At 38.6% G+C, this 19,111-nt stretch overlaps 1 protein-coding gene across 1 annotated transcript in view; it reads right to left on the bottom strand.

The window, feature by feature from the left end:
* Window positions 1-5,105: 5,105 nt before the first annotated feature.
* The window catches only part of LOC118789630 (transcription elongation regulator 1-like protein), a 38,896-nt gene continuing 24,890 nt past the window's right edge, over window positions 5,106-19,111 (bottom strand). The window contains exons 5-13 of the mRNA XM_036546111.1: window positions 16,527-16,643; window positions 15,138-15,226; window positions 14,077-14,168; window positions 13,621-13,772; window positions 8,253-8,325; window positions 7,345-7,468; window positions 6,589-6,678; window positions 6,080-6,198; window positions 5,106-5,262 (exon numbers count right to left, since the gene is read on the bottom strand). Coding sequence (XP_036402004.1) covers window positions 5,106-5,262; window positions 6,080-6,198; window positions 6,589-6,678; window positions 7,345-7,468; window positions 8,253-8,325; window positions 13,621-13,772; window positions 14,077-14,168; window positions 15,138-15,226; window positions 16,527-16,643 — 1,013 coding nt within the window. The remainder of the gene's footprint in view (window positions 5,263-6,079; window positions 6,199-6,588; window positions 6,679-7,344; window positions 7,469-8,252; window positions 8,326-13,620; window positions 13,773-14,076; window positions 14,169-15,137; window positions 15,227-16,526; window positions 16,644-19,111) is intronic.

Here is a 19,111-nt window from a genome sequence, read left to right as displayed (position 1 = left end):
TGGTTATTGATGTTCTTGTTGCTGCCCCAGTTCAGTGACATACATATTCTACAGTTCCTCTGATGGTGGGCAACTGAATCTGGACAGTCTATTTGTTTGGTTTTTTTCTTTGCTCATAGCCTCCAGAGCATGATAGCATTAATTTAATTTCCAACTCGAATATTAATACACATGGTCCTCCGGCATTACTTTGACCAAAGGTGCCACATTTTGCTGCTTAGCATTAGTGTTATCGCTAATGAATATGGGGAAAGTTGCATTTTTAAAACATATACTTTGGGAGAAGGTGCTTGTCTTATATTAAGCCCAATACAGAATTATTACTGTTTGGGTGTTGTAGACCCTGTATAATAATAATATGACTTTATTGTCCACAAATGTGGAAATTTGTCTTTATACAGAATAAGTTTTCTGTATACAGAGTGGGTTTCTGAATGACACTTGATTCAAGTACAGGGGTCTTTGTAATGTGACATTCTGAACAAAAATGCATGAATGTGATTGACCCTGTAGCAAATTGCTCTCAGTCTCTGTGCAAGACATCTGAGGATATATACAGTATGTCTTTCACATAGTGGAGGCTAATGTCTCTAATCTGTCTGCTTTGTGGTAAGTTTGTCCCTTTTCTATCCTATACAAATGTACCCAATGGTATATGATGCCTATCTCCTGCTATTCTTTGATATCCAGCAAGAAGATTAAAAAGAGGAGAGGATACAAACCAGCATGAGTCAGTTTCTAATGCTATACAGTGAGGTCTTCAATCTATGTGAAACGTTAGGGGCTCGGGTGAAGGCAATTAACCTTTTTTTCTCTCGAATAAGCTTTCAAATCTGTTTTTAAAATGAACATATCTTGTTGAAGAAATTCAATTCACTCCAGAATGTCCACCATGTATCATAAATATCCATGCCCATCAAAATGGGAATTTGTCATTTTCACATTGCCCAGGTAGCCTGGAGGGACCTGAAAACATCCCTGAGGCCTTAAAGCTTAATCGCAGTTTTGCAAAAAAAAAAAAAAAAAGGTACAACTAGCACACAAGCATACGTGTTAAAATCACATTGATAGTAATACAATCTGCTGATGTAAACTGTATTAACTGTGTGGACAGTTGTCTTGCCTCTTGTCTCCCTGAGAAATGAATGGGAAAAGACTGCAATAAACACAGCCTGTTGGTCTTGCCGGAGGACATCTGTGATGGGCTGTGTCAGCTTAAATTCTGTACACCCAAAGATATACATCTCTCTGCATTCTCTTAAATTTGCATTTCTCTGAATCACTCATTCCCGAGCTGTCTTTTAAATCAGGTCAGGGTGGTGGAGCTTTGCCGTACAATCTCTAGGCCAGTATCTCTTAAGAAGGCTCATCTTCTGAATTTCTGTCACAAATAAGCAAGGCCGCAAGACAGCCATTTGTTTTATTGAGATTCTTTTTAGCTTCCCAGCAGCTAAACAATCATTTTAGCATTCAGTACTGCTTTGAATCTAACTTCACTGAACTTGATGAGATGCAAGTGTGTGCAAACGTTGTTTGTTGGGAATATACTGTGAGTATTCCCCAGCCGTACATTTCGAGCTTGTTAATTTCAGGCAGCCACTGCGACCTTCTGATCTGTCCTGTCTTCTTCTGAGGACAGAACGCAAGCAGTTGCACCACATCCTGCTACATGCTTTCTGCTTCCAAATCAGTGTGTGGACACAAAATGTCAACAAATGCTGATTTAAGAGAAAAGGTACATTTTGTGAATGTCTGATTTTTGTCAATATATTTAGTTTGTAAATGGACATCTACAATGTCCTATATACCAAATAATGGCTTTGCCTTGTGCTTCAAATCTGTTTTTAAAATGAACATATCTTTTTGGAGTGGAGTTAGGTTCACTATCATCTAACTCCATTGTTGAGAAAAAAACACACTTCAAATATCAAAGAACACAATTTTGCATTCATTAAATTGTTCCCACTGATCTTCTTCCAGCAGTACAATCTCTGCCATGCAGGATATTGCTCCATTCCACCTCAAAAACACATAGGGCATTGTCTTATAATGTCGTGATATGCAGCTTAAGTTAAAATTGAGCAAGGGCCAAGGGTAGTCTCTCAGGAGACGTTGTCTCAATTTTGTTCAACGAAAACTGCAAAATGAACTGAAGGATGCTAAAATGCACGTGCGTCAATTCAGAATCCTTTTCTCTACTAGGCAAGGAAGGATCGTAGCAATCATGGCAATAGGGTTATAACAGAGAAAGAATTGCATTAGTTGCAATGTCAAAGGAACACATATCTTCATCTGTCCTAAACCAGAGCACTCTATAGAGCGGTACTGTCCCTGTCCCGCATTCACGGGTTAGGCCCAGCATACTGTATCAGCTCAGGAGCCTCTCACTCCACCACTATGTTAGCTTTTTATATAAAGAAGTTACACTTAAAAATACAGGTTTTTCCACATACAAATACAAATGAAAACTAGTGTGCTTCTGCCATTGCATTCTGCATTCAGTTTTTCTCTCTACTTACTTTAATGTCAAATGCTAGACCTTGTGTATTTTAATAAATAACCAAAATATGTATGATTACTTTGAGAAAGAATGGGGTAGTTTCTTATTTATTCAAATCCTGGAGAGAGAGGGGCAAATACCCTCTATTTTTTGAGTACTATATATATATATATGCTGAAGCACCATCCCCAAATTTCTACTGAAGTATCAGACTCCAATCAGCTGGTTTCCAAAACATACACATTTCATGAGACAGATATTGTATGTCTGCCCTAATGATAAATGGACAAGACACCGTGCTATATCAAACTACCCTTCGAATGGAGCGAAATATACGACCACACTCTAACAATGCCAGACCTGAATCCACAGTGTGTACCACACAGAACACACGTCACCAACAGTAAAATGTTATATGTAAAATTTTGTCAGGCATCTCACAATCTCAATTGTGTCAGTTTTCTACTCAGGAGGCAAACCAGACACCTGCATTGCCTAACACTGTTGCTTTGTCCAATTACAGAGAACTAGTGAGAAAAAAAGTGTTTTTCTTCATTCTGCCTCATTTTAACTGCACTCAATCCAGGCCCCTAGTGCCATGTCTACACAGCTATCAGGCAAAGGCAGAATTCTTCCCCAAGGAGACGAGACGCTTTCTTTCACTTTCTCTGATAATTGCAAAAAAAATAAAATAAATAAATTATTCCGCTAAATTGGAAAACCAGAGCAAATGACTCCACATTACACCGGCTTAACCTTATCTTTCACCCTGTATCATTAGTGAGTCTTGGAGCAAAATTTCCCAAAGAACAAGATGACTCAGATAAAAATATGGGAACCCTTTCTTGCTTACATTTCCCAGGAAGTAAAAGTAATCCACATTCGACTTTTATACTGTTGTAAATAAGCAGAAATATTTCTTTGTGTGCCAAAAAGAAGTCCCAAAACTTTGAATTTTAATTACAAAATGAGGAAATTTGACCAATAAAATGCCCCCTTTATTTTGAATGCCAGTTCACTAATCATTGCAAATTCAAAACAACAGTACATTTTTCTTTTTTTAGTTCCTTTCAACAAAGTACAAACATTTAAATGATTCTCACATTGACCATGATAGTGATCTGCTAAAGACAATTGTACTTTTTGGCAATAACATTTGGAATGTATCAACACACAATGCCATCATCTAAACTGTTAATATAAAATGCTTTAATACACCATATTCTGAAACTTCAAAGCAAGATGACTGTATATTATATTAAAACAAACACACTGTTTTGCATGAGACAGCTTGTTAGCAATAGCTGCCAACAGAAATGCATACTAATATGCATATGTCCCAGCATGCAATGCTATGGAAGAATTGCCTTGTGGCTAAAAACAATAAAAAAGTTCTGTTTTTTGTTCTTTTATAGCTTAAATTTAGTACTTAATCTTCCTGCAGAAATATACAAAAATCTTAAGTTAAAACTGAAAATGAAATCAGTAATGAATGTAAGCAATTCAGCTTATTTCAAAGGTCTGGGCTGTTGGGAGTCTGTTCAAAGTGTTCAAAGAGTACAAGCATTTCTGAGTTTTTTTTCTCTCTTTGCATTTAGCTGTTCAGTTGTAGTTATCACAGCTGCATTATACAGCATATATTGTTTCTGAACAGTGTAATTTTCAATTTATATACATCAGTCAAAACATACTTTGAATGTTTCTTTAAGTGTGTATAACACCACTCTTGGCTTATTAACTCTGATTAATGATCCTTGCCTACTTTCCCATCTCCCATTATAAGCTTGTGATCTCTCCACAGAGGTCGTAGAGGGTTATATGAATGGATTTTAACAGTAGAGGACCCTGAAAAATATTTCTATTTCAATGTCCTCTTGCAAAATAATGAAAAAACATTTGGGTTATGCCCCTGTGCAGCATAAGGAGAAACTTGCATCAGTGTTTTTGACAAGACTGCATGCTGGGCAATATGCTAATATGCTAAAAAGCATCTGATGAATCAACTGGATGAATATTCATTATGAATATGCAGTCCATGATATGTACTTTCTGTATATCCTGTTCTCATACGGCAATGTTTCATTAATGTTTCAAATCACGAAAGAGTTTTTCCCATACCCTGAGCAACCAGTTTCAACTTCAGATTCCCTAAATTCATGCAAAATCAGCTGCTAGCAATGTGACGGTTTCAGATTCAGAACAGTGTATCTTCAGAGAACTTGGGATTTAGAAATATCAATTACTCTACAAATGCACCGTAAATGAAGAATTCCATCAGCTGTACATACATAATGTAATGTCCTTGTGCAAAGGTGAACATGTATTCACATATCATCACCATAATTAACACATAGTTTATTATTATTTATTTTTTTTTACCACAATCTGAACACCTGAAATACTGCAAAGAGCTTCAATATGAAACATTAAATCTCTGATCACCGATATACCAAATCAGACACTGGGGGGAATAACCCGAAAGACGGAATGGGGCATTCTCTGCTGTGTCCATGAGGAATGAGACAGGGATATGGAGGTTCCAAACACACAGAATCCAGTTCACAAACTCTTTCAAAGAATTGGTGATTTCCAAGTTCAGGCCTTCTCATCTCATTCTCCTCAGACGAAGTCTGTTTTCCTTGTCTCGTTTCTTGAGTGAGCTGATGAACTGGTTGAAGAAGTGCTCCTGATCCTTCTTCTTCTGCACCTGTCTGAACCTCTGGTCCCTTCCATATCTCTCACAGAACTCCTTGAATGTTGACCTGTAATAAAAAAGAAATCCAGCAACCCCTTCAACTAAACGTATGCCAGCTAATTTGGTAGAACTGAGCACATACATTACATACACATATTTTCATATACATCTGTGAAGTCAGAGAAATCTTTCATATTTTACTCACATTCGTAATTAGCAAACAGTACTACAGTAAACTTGAAAATACTTTGTGGAACCAGTGCACCAGTTACACTCAGAAGCCACCAGCCGAATCTTCATTCAAATCATCACTGTCACGTTTGTATGAATTACATCCACAATAGCCTTTTGCATATGTTTTGGGACTGCCACATTATTTCTTAATACATTATAAATACACTTTCATCCTAAGTATTTAACATGCAGTCCTGCATAGTGATGACTTGAACGCAACTTGCTAGTTTACACTTACTAAAAAGCTAATATTACACTTTTGGATTAAACCTAATCTTTCAATTAACATATACTTGCTCTGTACTATTCAAAAACAATTAACCTACAATGCCCCACAGCTAGAATTAATTGGGGCCAGGGGTCTACAGTGGATAGCATGGTTGTCTGCTTTGGATAATAAGATCATCATCCATTATTGTTTGTTGCTGAAAAAAATCATAAATCCCTAGAACAACAAAATATTATTGTTTATCATCCTGTTTCCTGTCATATATGAAGTTTAATACACAGCTATACGCATTCCCCCTGTTTCGTGGATTCATATGTTTTTCATATACTTGCACTTTTTCATATACTTGCACTACACTTTTACATTATTGTTATTAGTTTACATTCATTGTTATTACTAGCATTATTCTTTATGTTTTCACCTTGATGTAATCCGGGACTCCTCAAGAAGTTTCCGAAATTCCTCTTTGGCCTGTTGTAATTTGTTCTTTTTCTCCTTATATTCTTCTTTTACCCTCATCTTGACAAACTGATCAAAAATCTGAAATTAAGGACAAAGACAGAGAGTGCACTGTAAGTTGCAGATGCACTGAAGACTATCCAGGGTGTGTCTGACGGAGTGTCCAGGAGCATTTACCCAGCGTTGTAAAACTAGGCTGGTTCATGGCATTTACTTGTTATGGGCTTACCGTGTCCAAACATTTTTAAATAGATTTTTCTTCTTTTTCCCATGACAGTACAATTAACGTCAAACTTCAACAAAATGTAAAAATCATGATATCATAGTAATTTTGAGAGCATATCCATTGACACTGTTTAAACAGATGAATGGGAAATGTTTCCTCAATACTACTACCCTCTTCTACAGATATGCAAATGATTCACTACACCTTGATAAATTCTTAACAAACACTGTTCCACAGTGATCTACCTGTTTTCTCTCTTCTGAATTCAGTAGCAGATATCGAGGGTCAAACACAATTTTGTGTAACTCCTTTTCCCATGTTGAAAAGGCTGACACCTATAAGAAAAAAAAGGATTTAAAAATAAATTCTGTTGATTACATCACAGTATTCTAGGGCCAGCCCAACTATGAAAGCCTACCGTAATAACTATTAATAAGTAAAAAGTTCCTTTCCGAGATAAAAATTCTAAAAATCCACACACATTTCATGATTCATTGATTAATTATCTAAGCTTCTTGAAACTGCTATTAATAACATTCAAGTGAGTCAAGCCAACCCGTTCTTAATTTACCTACAGCAGTACATCTGTTCTTTCTTATTTGTGTCAGGGATTTAAACCCAAACTTTTCCACCCACGGGTGGTAAATTAGCGTATTTTCACAGTTATAAACTGGTCATGAAAAAGTCTTAGTTCACAAAACTTAATTAGAAAATATATTTCTTCATTTTTAATAAAAAAATATCTAACAAAATGTCTACAGGTTATATTTTTGTTGTATTTCTTCAAAAAGAAGTGAAAATGACATTGAGATAAATGTAATGTGAATCGTAAACATCTAGTCGGTTTCTGTGCCCATTCTCCCAGTGTTGCACACTCTGATGTGTTTTAGACAGGGACAGGATTCTAGAATTTTCATTCATCGACAGTAACGGAAGCAATGTGAAATGGGGTTAAGTGTGTAGGAACCCAACTTGTCAAATGGAGTCAAAGTTCATGTTACCCCTCTTTCAAGAAGCATGTCCCTGAAGTGAGAGACGCGCACTTCAAGGGGTGGAGTGGTGTGTTGAGCCGATATTTTGGCACACAGTTCTTCCTCTTCCTTCTCCCGGACAGAATCTTCCATTCTCATGCACGATACAAACACAACAGGCATTGACAGTAATAAATTGTCAAGGACAATAAACCATTCAATAAGCTGAAGTGAATTATGAAGCAGCTGAGTAACGCTGAATTTAATTTTGTGCAATTTTTGACCGCTACAATTCCATTTTCTCGAACCGCTTTGACATCTTGTGAAAACAGCAACTTGAGAAAAACACAAACGGGTGAAATCTGCTGTTTTATCATATATTTTATATATTATATTATATTTTCACAGCTTGTGAATCAAGCTGTGACTACAGATGGTGAGAAGTAACAAAATTGCCAAGATTTTTAGAGCGTGACAACGGTTAGAGTTAATTATCCTGTCTTCCAAATTGCCAAAATGCAAAAAAAAGAGAAAAATTAAACTTACAGTGAGGGATTAAGAAAACTTGACATGCAAAGCTTTATTAAATTGCAGCTGAATAATAAAAAATTCTCCAAAATATTGTATGGGTATGCTATTTTTTTGTTTCACCTTGACAATTCCGATGGCTCATGCAAAATTAATTAATGGCACATTCATTCCAGAATTGCTTTGCAAAGGACTTTGTTGTTAAGTATACGTAGCATTTTTTTAAATAATTAACTGAGGAATTTCTTGCAATGAAATATGCATGCTTAACTGTCAGAACAGAACTAAAGGAAGGTTATAACTCCTCTCTCCTCCTCACACACACACACACACACACACACACACTCAGAGTAGAGCTCTGTGGGAACAAATAACTGGCCACCAGCAGAGCGTTCCTGGTCTCCACCTACTTGTTGCGTTTAGTTTTTGCACTGTGCCCCTCGCTCTCATCATCAGTTGAGGTGGACTGGGAGCCCTCCTTTGCTGAAAAGGAATAAGAACACAGGAGCATTAATGAAAAGAACAGGCCACTGGGGCCCACAAGGCTCCTCATGCTGTCTGTGTTCTAGAATGTTCACGTCTTCCATCCCGCCATGTCCAGCCGCTTTCTTTGATGTTTGAATAGGTGGCACCTAATTTGATAATTATGCCAAGCATCAACCCACCATGCCGAATGATATTCAAAAAAAAAAATCTGTGGCGTATTCAATTTACAACTCAAGTGTTTAGCCATACCAATAACTAGCCATTCAGAGATTGCAGGTCTAACAAAAAGAGATACCACCCTAACTGTATTATTATTATTATTATTATTATTATTATTATTATTATTATTCAGACCTCATAATGGCTAAATGCTTTGAGGTACATTGAATCAGCTTTTCTATGAATTGTCTCAACTGGACTGGCCTGATTGCCTAAGTATGCCTGTTTTGGTCATATTCCAGGTAACAGACTTGCAGCTGTCGATGGTAATGCATTTAATATTAATGCAGTATTTATTTTTGGAATTCTCTGGCTGAATCGCATTCCACTTCACTGGACACTGGACCGCTTCCCCATTGACGTCCGTTTTCAGGCTCAAAGCAAAGCCAAAACTGGGGAGGTCGACAGATCACTTGGACTGGCTATTCATGAATGCTCCAATAAAACTGCAAACCAAATGGGAAACTTCTGATAATGGCTCTGCGCAGCTGCACATAACTGTCAAGGACAAGTAGAACTTCGTATAAAAAAAGTATGTGCCATTTTTTCGCTTTCTTGTTTCACTACCGAGTGCTTCATTGAAAGAAATAATTTGGCATTCTGTTACAGCATCTAAAGTACTGCATGCCAGTTATGCTTTTCAAAGGTTCTAATGATGTGCTGTACAATATTAATCACCACTTGAACTGCCTGCAAGTGAAAGCTGTAATGAATATGTGCACAAAACAGGCACGTCTGGTAAAAGTATAAAACACTTTGAGGGCTACAGTATTCTGGTCTTTGTATAAGGCCCCTCTACATAAATCACTTCACTTTTACATGCACTGTACATACTTGGCAGAGACCCCCAGACAGTGTAGAACACATAGTTTACTGTAGCATTATAAAATGGATAGCTCCGCCCCTTTGTGCTTATTGGTCAATTTGCGTTGTAACTGTGACAGCAGTGCCTGATATACTGGAATATAATGGAATTTTTGTACATTATCATTTAATATCACTGCGCATTGAGTGCTTTTCACTTTTATTGAAAGTCATTGCTGGATGAACCTAAGGCTAATGTTAGCAAGCTACATAAAGTAAGAGGAGAAGCCAAATTTAAGTTCTACTTTGAGTCATGCCTGACAACACACCCCAACTGTGCCAATATTCACTCATTAACATGAGTTGCCATGTCCTAGCGCTTTATTATGCAACAGGGTATATACACCAATATTTTAGCCAATGAGTAGCACAGCAGTGTAGTGGTAAGGAGCAGGGAAGCAGTGTGGTGTAGCGGTAAGGAGCAGGGCAGCAGTGTGGGGTAGCGGTAAGGAGCAGGGCAGCAGTGTGGGGTAGCGGTAAGGAGCAGGGCAGCAGTGTGGGGTAGCGGTAAGGAGCAGGGCAGCAGTGTGGGGTAGCGGTAAGGAGCAGGGCAGCAGTGTGGTGTAGCGGTAAGGAGCAGGGCAGCAGTGTGAGGTAGTGGTAAGGAGCAGGGCAGCAGTGTGAGGTAGTGGTAAGGAGCAGGGCAGCAGTGTGGTGTAGCGGTAAGGAGCAGGGCAGCAGTGTGAGGTAGTGGTAAGGAGCAAGGCAGCAGTGTGGTGTAGCGGTAAGGAGCAGGGCAGCAGTGTGGTGTAGCGGTAAGGAGCAGGGCAACAGTGTGGTGTAGCGGTAAGGAGCAGGGCAGCAGTGTGGTGTAGCGGTAAGGAGCAGGGCAGCAGTGTGGTGTAGCGGTAAGGAGCAGGGCAACAGTGTGGTGTAGCGGTAAGGAGCAGGGCAGCAGTGTGGTGTAGTGGTAAGGAGCAGGGCAGCAGTGTGGTGTAGTGGTGGGCTGGGCTGAGTTTGTAACCTGAAAGTTGCAGTCTCAATTCCCAGTTGGATCCTTGCTGTTTGTTACCTCAGGCAAGGTGCTTAACCGAAATTGCCTCAGTAAATCTGCATAAATTGATAAACGTAAAAATGAAAGCTACGCGAGCCACTTTGGATAAGATCACCTGCTGAGCTGACCCGCTGTCGTGTAGCATTTTGCGCTATTTTGCAAAGTGATTCTGTTGAAATGCCTGGTACAACAGCAGTGCACCAGTCTGAGATTCAAACCTGCAGTCTTATGGTTCCAGTCTTAGGGAGCTCAGTGTCTGAACCACTTGGTCACACATGTCACACATTTGCTGGATGGTAGTGTTGCCAAATGTCACTATGTAATGGCAACTTCAGCATATAAGACAGAAAGTCTGCCGTAGCTGATGTGGTCAGACTCATGCCAACATTGTGTAGTGAGAAACAATTTGACTAATAAGGTTCTCTACTGTTTGACAGAATGGTAGCTGATCATTGTGTCACTAGCCAAATAAATCTGTTTGGTTCTCAATGTCAGGGTCTTAAACACTGCATCACACATTTTATGTCAATGCCATGTATGTCCTCCCAAATTTGTCAGGATAATAGTGTTGTGTAGTGTAGTGTTGACAGATTTTACTCTGAGTAAGTGCTGTTTCTAACTCATGAGAGAGGCAGAAGCCTGTACATAGCAACTGCTCGTGAGGGTATAATTGTGTCATTTAGCCAAATCAATCTCTTTAACGCTCACTGCCACACAGAGGTGATGAGTTGCACCGTGTGCCACGAGTCATTAATGTGATTCAGCGGAGGGCTGTCCTGCATGTGGGGTTTTATTATTTCAGACTGGCACCACAGATGCAGGCAGTTTCTCAACACAGAGCTTTTTGTTTTCTGTCTGGAGCATCAGGAGAAAATGGTGCACTTTAGGAATACGGATGTCAGAACAGCATTGAGAATCATCACTCTTGTGGCTTTTACTTGCAGGGTTTTATGCCCCAGAATGATGTCCTATTCTCTTGCAGACACACATCATATCTATTTGCCCATCAGCAAATACATAGAGAACAGCATTTGGCTGCAAAATGAGCTATAAGATACTGGAAGATTGGTAATCATATAAATGAAAAAGAGCATCTTCTAAAGTGTTATGTGTTCATTGTCCAAAATAGGGATTTGCACGCATGCACTCTTCTTGGGAACAGGTTGAACAGAAACATTATTTTGGTTCAACCTGTGTGAGGTGAAGGTACCCACAAATGGGTAGCAATACAGGAAGTACATTCAGCAATCACAGAGAGGGGTGATGCTGTCATGTCTGAAGCATCTGGTGCAGAGTTGACTCACAGCGTAATCCGTAGAATGCTAAGGTAAATATTAAGAAATATGATGTTACAATGTCAAAGCAAGTGCATGTTATTTGAAAAGTGTATGCATACAGATGAACCCAGTCGAGACTATTTTGCTTAATTTCACAAACCTCTCAATCTTTATTTTTGTCTAGACCTACCTACCACTTCCAGATGGTTGTGATGTTAAATAGACTATTAAATTTCACTGGGGAAACTTGTTCATTGTTACCTTCACAGTAGTCAGTTTTTTTTTTCTCTTTAGGCGTATGGGATGAAAATAATTATTTTACCCAGACGTGCAATACTTAGCTATCAAAATATTGTGAACAGCATTTTGGAAAGTAACATGCCAGCTAAGCACTGGTTAGCAAGCTTGTGCACTCAACTCAAAGCTTTAAACAATGCACATCTTTTTCGGGTAAGTACATGAATAATTCCTTTTGAAAACAGCAACAGCTAGTGCTATGCTGTTGTGTAGGTCACTATCAGCTTCTCCCTTTGTTCTTTTAGGATCACTGGCAGTGTTTCAGTGGTCCTGGAGTCAAGTCTTGACAGTTTATGTGGAAACTGTGCTTAAACAGGCTCAAAAGAAATTGTGTAATTCACATTTAACTCAGAGAGAATTACCATCATAAATTCTACAAACTGAAAGAAGACAAAGCCACTAAATGCAAATCTGGATGCCTAGCCTACTTAATATCATATATTTGTTGTATTAAGTGGGTTACACTGTACTTTAATGTGTCATGGCCTGGTCAGGCATGGTGTGTTCACAATTGACCAGGTGACAAGGACAACTACATATAGGTGTAAAGGGACTTTACAGTAGGTATACAGAGTTCTTTTGTGCATTAATTGCACAGAACTGGAGACGGCATAGTGGTATCTCCCTATTTTAAAGTGTCAAAGCACTCTTCATATTGTGAAGAGATGTCTTTCAGATCTATTGCAAAGTGTTGTCCTCCACACCAAATCTGAGGCCTTGGATGTCTGAAGGACACGATTGTTGAAACTATGCTCACTCATGTCTGAGAAGAAAAACCTGGAACACTGCTATGGGATTTTTCAAGAGCCTTTCCACAGAAAAAAAAACTGTTTTAATTGACTTAACAGCCATAATCAATGTCAGAGAAGGGACAAAAGACTCAATGACATTGTGCTTCGAATAATAATAATGAGTGTAACACTGTTATATAATTATATTAAAAACATTTGACAAAGCATTCAAGGAAATCTAATAAAGTGTATACCCCAGGAGAGTAACCATAATTCACCTCTGGGTTCAATCAAGATTTGTCCTTAAGTTTGACTTACAACTGCATGCAAGTGTTACCATTTTTTTCCAGAAACACAGATGAATGAAGAAAGTAATTTTTCCAACTGTCCAATTGTTTTGAAAAGAATAGCATTTACACTTAGTCTTATGTTCAAATAAACTGAATTTAGGGTTCGATGTTTAAAACAGTCACTCAAAACAGACTCAACTGATCATATATATTATCTCTGGGAGCACAGAGCAGTTCAGAAAATGGGATATAACAACCATAAGAAATATTTAATAACTTCACATTTTTGACATGATCATTTTGATGCTAGATGAGGTCTGATCAACTAAATGATTGCTTTCACAGGATGTATTGTTGGTGCAATCTATATAAACCTATTTCAACTTATTTTAAACCTGTTTCTGGTAAGGAATTCTTTACCATAGTTCTTGCCCTATGAGATTGGAGTTTTTATATTAGAGTTTGCTTTAAATAAGTACATTTCTATGTATATAAATGGTATGACACAGCATGGTAAAACATTACTGGATCATAACAGTTTAAATTAAATGTAACCTATTTGAAATGTAATTAAGTTACAACAATATTCCTTGACCTTTGATTGTAAAGACATGTCTTACTTGATGCTTCCTTTTTGCGCTTGTGTGGAGGATCTTCAATAATCCTATTGAGATCTCCACGGCCCTTCAAATCCACAGGCTTCTCCCAAACAGACAGCTGCATTGTGGGATTGAAGAAGAAAACCCTGTCGTCCCCGGTCCATACTACACACCTGTGAATGTGAGAAAGGCATCATCTTTTAAGAAGCAACCAAGGTGCTCCGGGCACACTGCTTCAGTTTGCAAAGAGGATTGGTTAAATCTGTATGTTTACAGCAACAGACTTTCCTAACACTCTCAGCAGTGTCACTTTTTACAGCAGAAGGAATCAGTGTGGCTGTAGCTACCATGCCCTTGAGTGGGGATTATTGCACTGCTTTGGTAAACACATCCAGCAGCACCGATGGATAAAACCTAAGCCACCCCTGGATAAGCCTGATGAAAGGAATGTAAAAATCATTATCAGACGGCATTTACCAGGGCGATCCTGGGACTGGCGTGGAAGCCACTGGACGCTCCTCTTTCTGGATGCCTTCCACCTCCATGGAGATATCAACTGGCCGATCCTTCTGCAAAACAGAGGAATACTCGTTTCTGCTCATCCACCATGGGTTCAGAGATACATATCGACATATTGTCATCAGGACTTGTCTTGTTAAGTGTTTACTTCTCATCAGATGCATGTCCCTTAGTGGCAAGCTGAAAAATTAATTTATTTAAAGTGATTTTTTTATTATTATTATATTTAATTAACAGTCATTAACTTTCTTGTAATGAAGTATACTGAAGAATGAACAACCAATGTTAACTTATTGAAATTTAATATTAATAAAGCTGGATCACTAAGATTACATTTGTCGTCAAGATTGTTTTAGTTTTTGTATTCGCTTACTATCTTGTAAGCTTGATTAAAGATCACTGAAAGAGGTCTGCAGCTGTATAGTAGTGATGATCAAAAACACAGAAAAAATAATTCCCTAAATTAAAGACCACAGACTAAGGCACTTGCTATATGAATGCTAAACAGCCAGAGTTATGTGTTTGCACAGAAGGAATTGGCATACAGGCCATTTCTAAAAGTTACAAAACAAATGTTAGTGAAGTTAAAGACTCTCTTCTTCTCCTTCTTCATTATTATTGTTGTTTCCAAATATATCAAATTATCTAGCTAAGTGGGAACACATCATATTGTCATAAAGACAGTCTTATAACTTGGTTTCTAATTGTACAGCACAGGCAGTGGATTTTTGTCAAAATTATGGATCAGTGATATTCAGCAATGTTATTTCCCCACTGAGTATTCTCCTCATTTGACAGAAATGAATATATTTCAACTGAAGTGTAATCATCCCTGCAAAAATGCCAACAACGCTACAATAATGATAATGTCTGCTAATTTCTGTATCTAATCTGTCTGCATGTACATTATTGTTGCCTGATGAGGTGGATATTACAGCACATTCACACATACATTAGATACATTTTAAAACACAATTACTTCTGTAAATATAAGTAAAGCACACATCAGTTATACTAACCCCCTTTTTCTGCCCGGCTGAGTTAGGCTTCTGATCTCCCCGGTTCAGTGTCCCAGCACGTGAAGCTCTCTTCATCTCTAAACTCTTATCTGTGAGAACGGAGACAGGGCACCTTATTGTCTGCTTGACATCGATCTTCAGGTTCATTTTCTTTTGACCCCACCACACAATCTATCAATTCTATTTTGGAGAAAAAAACATCCACTGAATTTTAGTGCAAAATCGAATGAAGAATGATTTGACAGTTTATGAGGGTGAACACATTAAACATGTCATATAGAAGCTCAGGGTGAAGTGCGGTCTGGTACTAAGAGAATGGGGTTAACAGCCAGATGGTCATAGGTTCAATTCCCATGTGAGGCACTGCTTTGGCACCCTTGAGCCAAATACCCTTATATTGTGCACTGTGGGTCGGTCCTGCTATGCTTTTTCATTTATTTTGCCAACATGAACTCATTAAGGTCTGAGTCAAAACTGATCCTGAAATTACTCATGAACTCATTAAAGTCTGAGTCCAAACAGATCATGAAATTATTTATGAAGTTATTAAAGTCTGAGTCCAAACAGAGCATGCCACATATTGTAGGTAGAATGGCTGAATGCAGCAAATTTGCCTTCAAAAAAGGGGATACAACTTGGCTTGCTGTGGGTGCACGGCGCCAATTTCTCGCAAAAGTGGGAGAGATGGTGCTGCCTGCCCACCGCAAAAAGATAAGACTAAGACTAACATCTGCCAAAAAATTATTCATTAATCACATTAGCTACAAAATACTGTTTAAGTGCTGAGGTGAGAGGTGCACTGTAGAGCAGCACACGTGTCCTCTCCTGCAGGTCCACCTGAGCTGTCTTTACATGTAATTTGATCACCAAAATATTACTGATAGACCTTTGAGTCTTAAACTTTTGCAGTGTGCTAGGAGCACTATCTCTCCAATTTTTGCATGTATTGCTGACATAGATGTTACACAGGACTAAAGATACCATACATGCACATTAGTAATTTTCCATTCTGTAGATTCTGGGGCGGCAGTGTAGCATAGTGGTTAAGGAGTAGGACTTGTAACTGAAAGGTTGCCAGTTCGATTCCCCACTGGGGCACTGCTGCTGTACCCTTGGGCAAGGTACTTAACCCACAATTGCCTCAGTAAATATCCAGCTGTATAAATGAATAACATTGTAAAGAGCTGTAACCTCTGTAAGTCGCTCTGAGTAAGAGTGTCTGCTAAACAATGTAATGTAATGTAATGTAGAGTGCCATAAATGTGAAGTATGAACACCTACTGTAATATAAAGATATGAAGTGAAACTAGATGGTATCTGCACTCTCACCAGGGGGTTGTCAGACACTACTCATGCACTGTGGAAAGGATGCTGAAATACATTCCTAACCTGGTGCTGTTTGACCTATCCAGTCGGTGGCCATGAACGTCATGGCGGGTGGACACAGCGACGTTACCGTGGCAACTTGCCTTGCCGTCACCGGGACCGCCTGCCTGGACCGGGACCCTGTGTGCCAAAGAACAGGGCTTTGTTTAGGAAAAGGTTATGTGTAAGAAGAGCTGTACTGTGTCAAATGAGCCTCAGGAACAATGGATGACCATATCTGCCATCCTTCCTTTAAATTGTGCTCAGGTGTGTCCTTAGACACAAGTCATTAATAGCACTAAACTTGGAACTGGTCTCTGAGTGCATTGATCTGGTGCATAGAGGAGCAGTTTCAATAGAGCCGTCTGCATCTCTTCCTCAGGTCTTCAGTCTCCAGGCATAATTGGCCTTAGACATAACTGGGTGCTGTTACTTCACCAATGATTACTTCTGCCATCGACTCAGTGGTGCACTTTATCGTTTATTCAAAAGCTAAGCCCGATCTTTTCAGAGCCTGATCTCAAGCAGCCCTGAAAGGTGCTGCACATGTCCTTTTGTAGGAGTTCATTGCAGTGCTATGACTTGACATAATGAATGTATGATAAGCATGTAATTACCGCCCCCGAATTTGCAGTAATAGTCACTTTAAGAATGAAAAGTCCATCGTCAACACAATGAAACAAATGTACAGATAAAATAAATGTCTAGAAAGGTGTCCCTGCCTCATATCCATAGATATAATTTCTCATTCACAGCATCAGTGTCTACTGACATATTAAAGTCCTAGTGATATCAAGCAATATGAAGTAATATTGTCTGTTGTACAGTAGAAGTTAATAAGAAAAATCACTTAGTGCAAGTGCAGCAGGGAAACTGTTGTAGACACAGTACTGGTGGAAAACCATTTTCTTAAACTAAGTTCGATCCACACACTCTTTGACCATTGTAAATACAACAACCAACAAAATGCCAACAAAAGTGGTATTTTTGCATTCAGACTCAAATAATTTGATAATTATAGCAGCTCACTTTTACTGTGCAGATTCCAACTTCTATAGCCTGGGCAGATCACCTCTGTTCACAAAAGAAAACAACAGAAGTTCCAGAAGTTAAAATCAATGCATGCAGTGAAACTCAAAATAAATAAATCCTTCTAACAACTCCAAGGTGCAGTTTCAATTAGAATAAATATCAAAGTTCAGAAGTGTGCTGTAAACAAATGTATCACGAGGTTTTATTATGTTTTGAAGAAATCATGCAGTTTGCTGTTAATTAAGCACATTGCAGGTACAGACATGTCTTCTCACTACTATAAATGTGTGATCTCAGCTTCCAACACAAATTCAGAAGCGGCGAAAATCATCCTGAGTTGCCCACGAGAAGCTGCTCAAAACTTTTCTCTTCCGTGAGAATTTAAAAAAAGGAGAATTAATGATGCTTCTGCTAATAGATGGGATAACAGTGTCTAATGGAGCATCGTCAACTGTTTCAAACATTGGAATTAAGGGGCCTAGAACTATGAGGTGGAATAAGGATGCTATATTTCTCTGAGAGCTATATTTCTCTTCCTTTCATACTACACTCACATTGAGTTATTTGACGACCAGACCTGTAACCTGTAAGCATTCTTCAGGAGCGTTTTACATTACATACAGACTGAGTCTATCATTCAACACATTAAAAACATCCAATAAACAGTCATGAGAATTATATAAATATGACATAATGGCCACACAGAGCAATGGTACTGATTTACAGTGTGTTTGAAATAGCACTTTATAGCACTTCTGTTATGACACATTCTAAATGTCACATTAATGAAAGCATCATAAAGCACTCTGCACTGACACAACTGCAAGTGACTAATGTGTCTGAAACAGACACTATAAAATACAGTTCCTCTTCTGGTTCTTTGTAGAGACCATACAGGGAAATTAATCAATGTCTTTGATCAACCAACATTCATGTCATGGGCAATGAAAACAGTGTCATTCACAAAATAGGATTTAATTTGATTGAGTTGCTAAGTTCAGAGTTCAGCCTCATGAGATACACCCTAAAAAAATCCACTAGCTCCATGGAAGTGACTGCCCAGAAAAGCTCCTCAGTAGAGTGTAATCCAATGAGCGCCAGTACCATCTGAACAACACAAAGCACTGAACCAGATCAGAGTTTCTCAGCTATCCCTTTCTTAGATGTGCGCCATGCAGGCAATTAACACTTAATCTGCCTTCATTATTGCGCTGCCGGTGTCCCACTAGTCACGCTGTGTTGTTAAACTCCTCACCCAATCAATAGTAATTATTACACCAATATGTGAAATTTATCTTCAGGAAGCCACAACCCATCTACGTCTCCTTTAAAGCAGTACTTTAAATACCAATCTGCTGCAACAAATGGTTAGGAAATAAACCCCATTTCACAACAGAATAAAGGACATGATATTAGTTTTGTGCCCCAGCAGCAATAATTGCCTTGTGTAAATATATCTGCTTAACTGCTGGAAAAGAGACTTTTTGAAGCATGAAATGGAAAAATGCCAGAACGACCAGGATCACACCTCTCTTCAGGGTATAACTCACATGATGGCTTCTTGTGAACTTGATTTT

This window comes from Megalops cyprinoides, chromosome 15 (assembly GCF_013368585.1).
Source record: "Megalops cyprinoides isolate fMegCyp1 chromosome 15, fMegCyp1.pri, whole genome shotgun sequence".
NCBI lineage: Eukaryota > Metazoa > Chordata > Actinopteri > Elopiformes > Megalopidae > Megalops > Megalops cyprinoides.
Note: the sequence above shows the minus strand (reverse complement) of the source record. Positions and strands in the feature narration are given on the sequence as shown.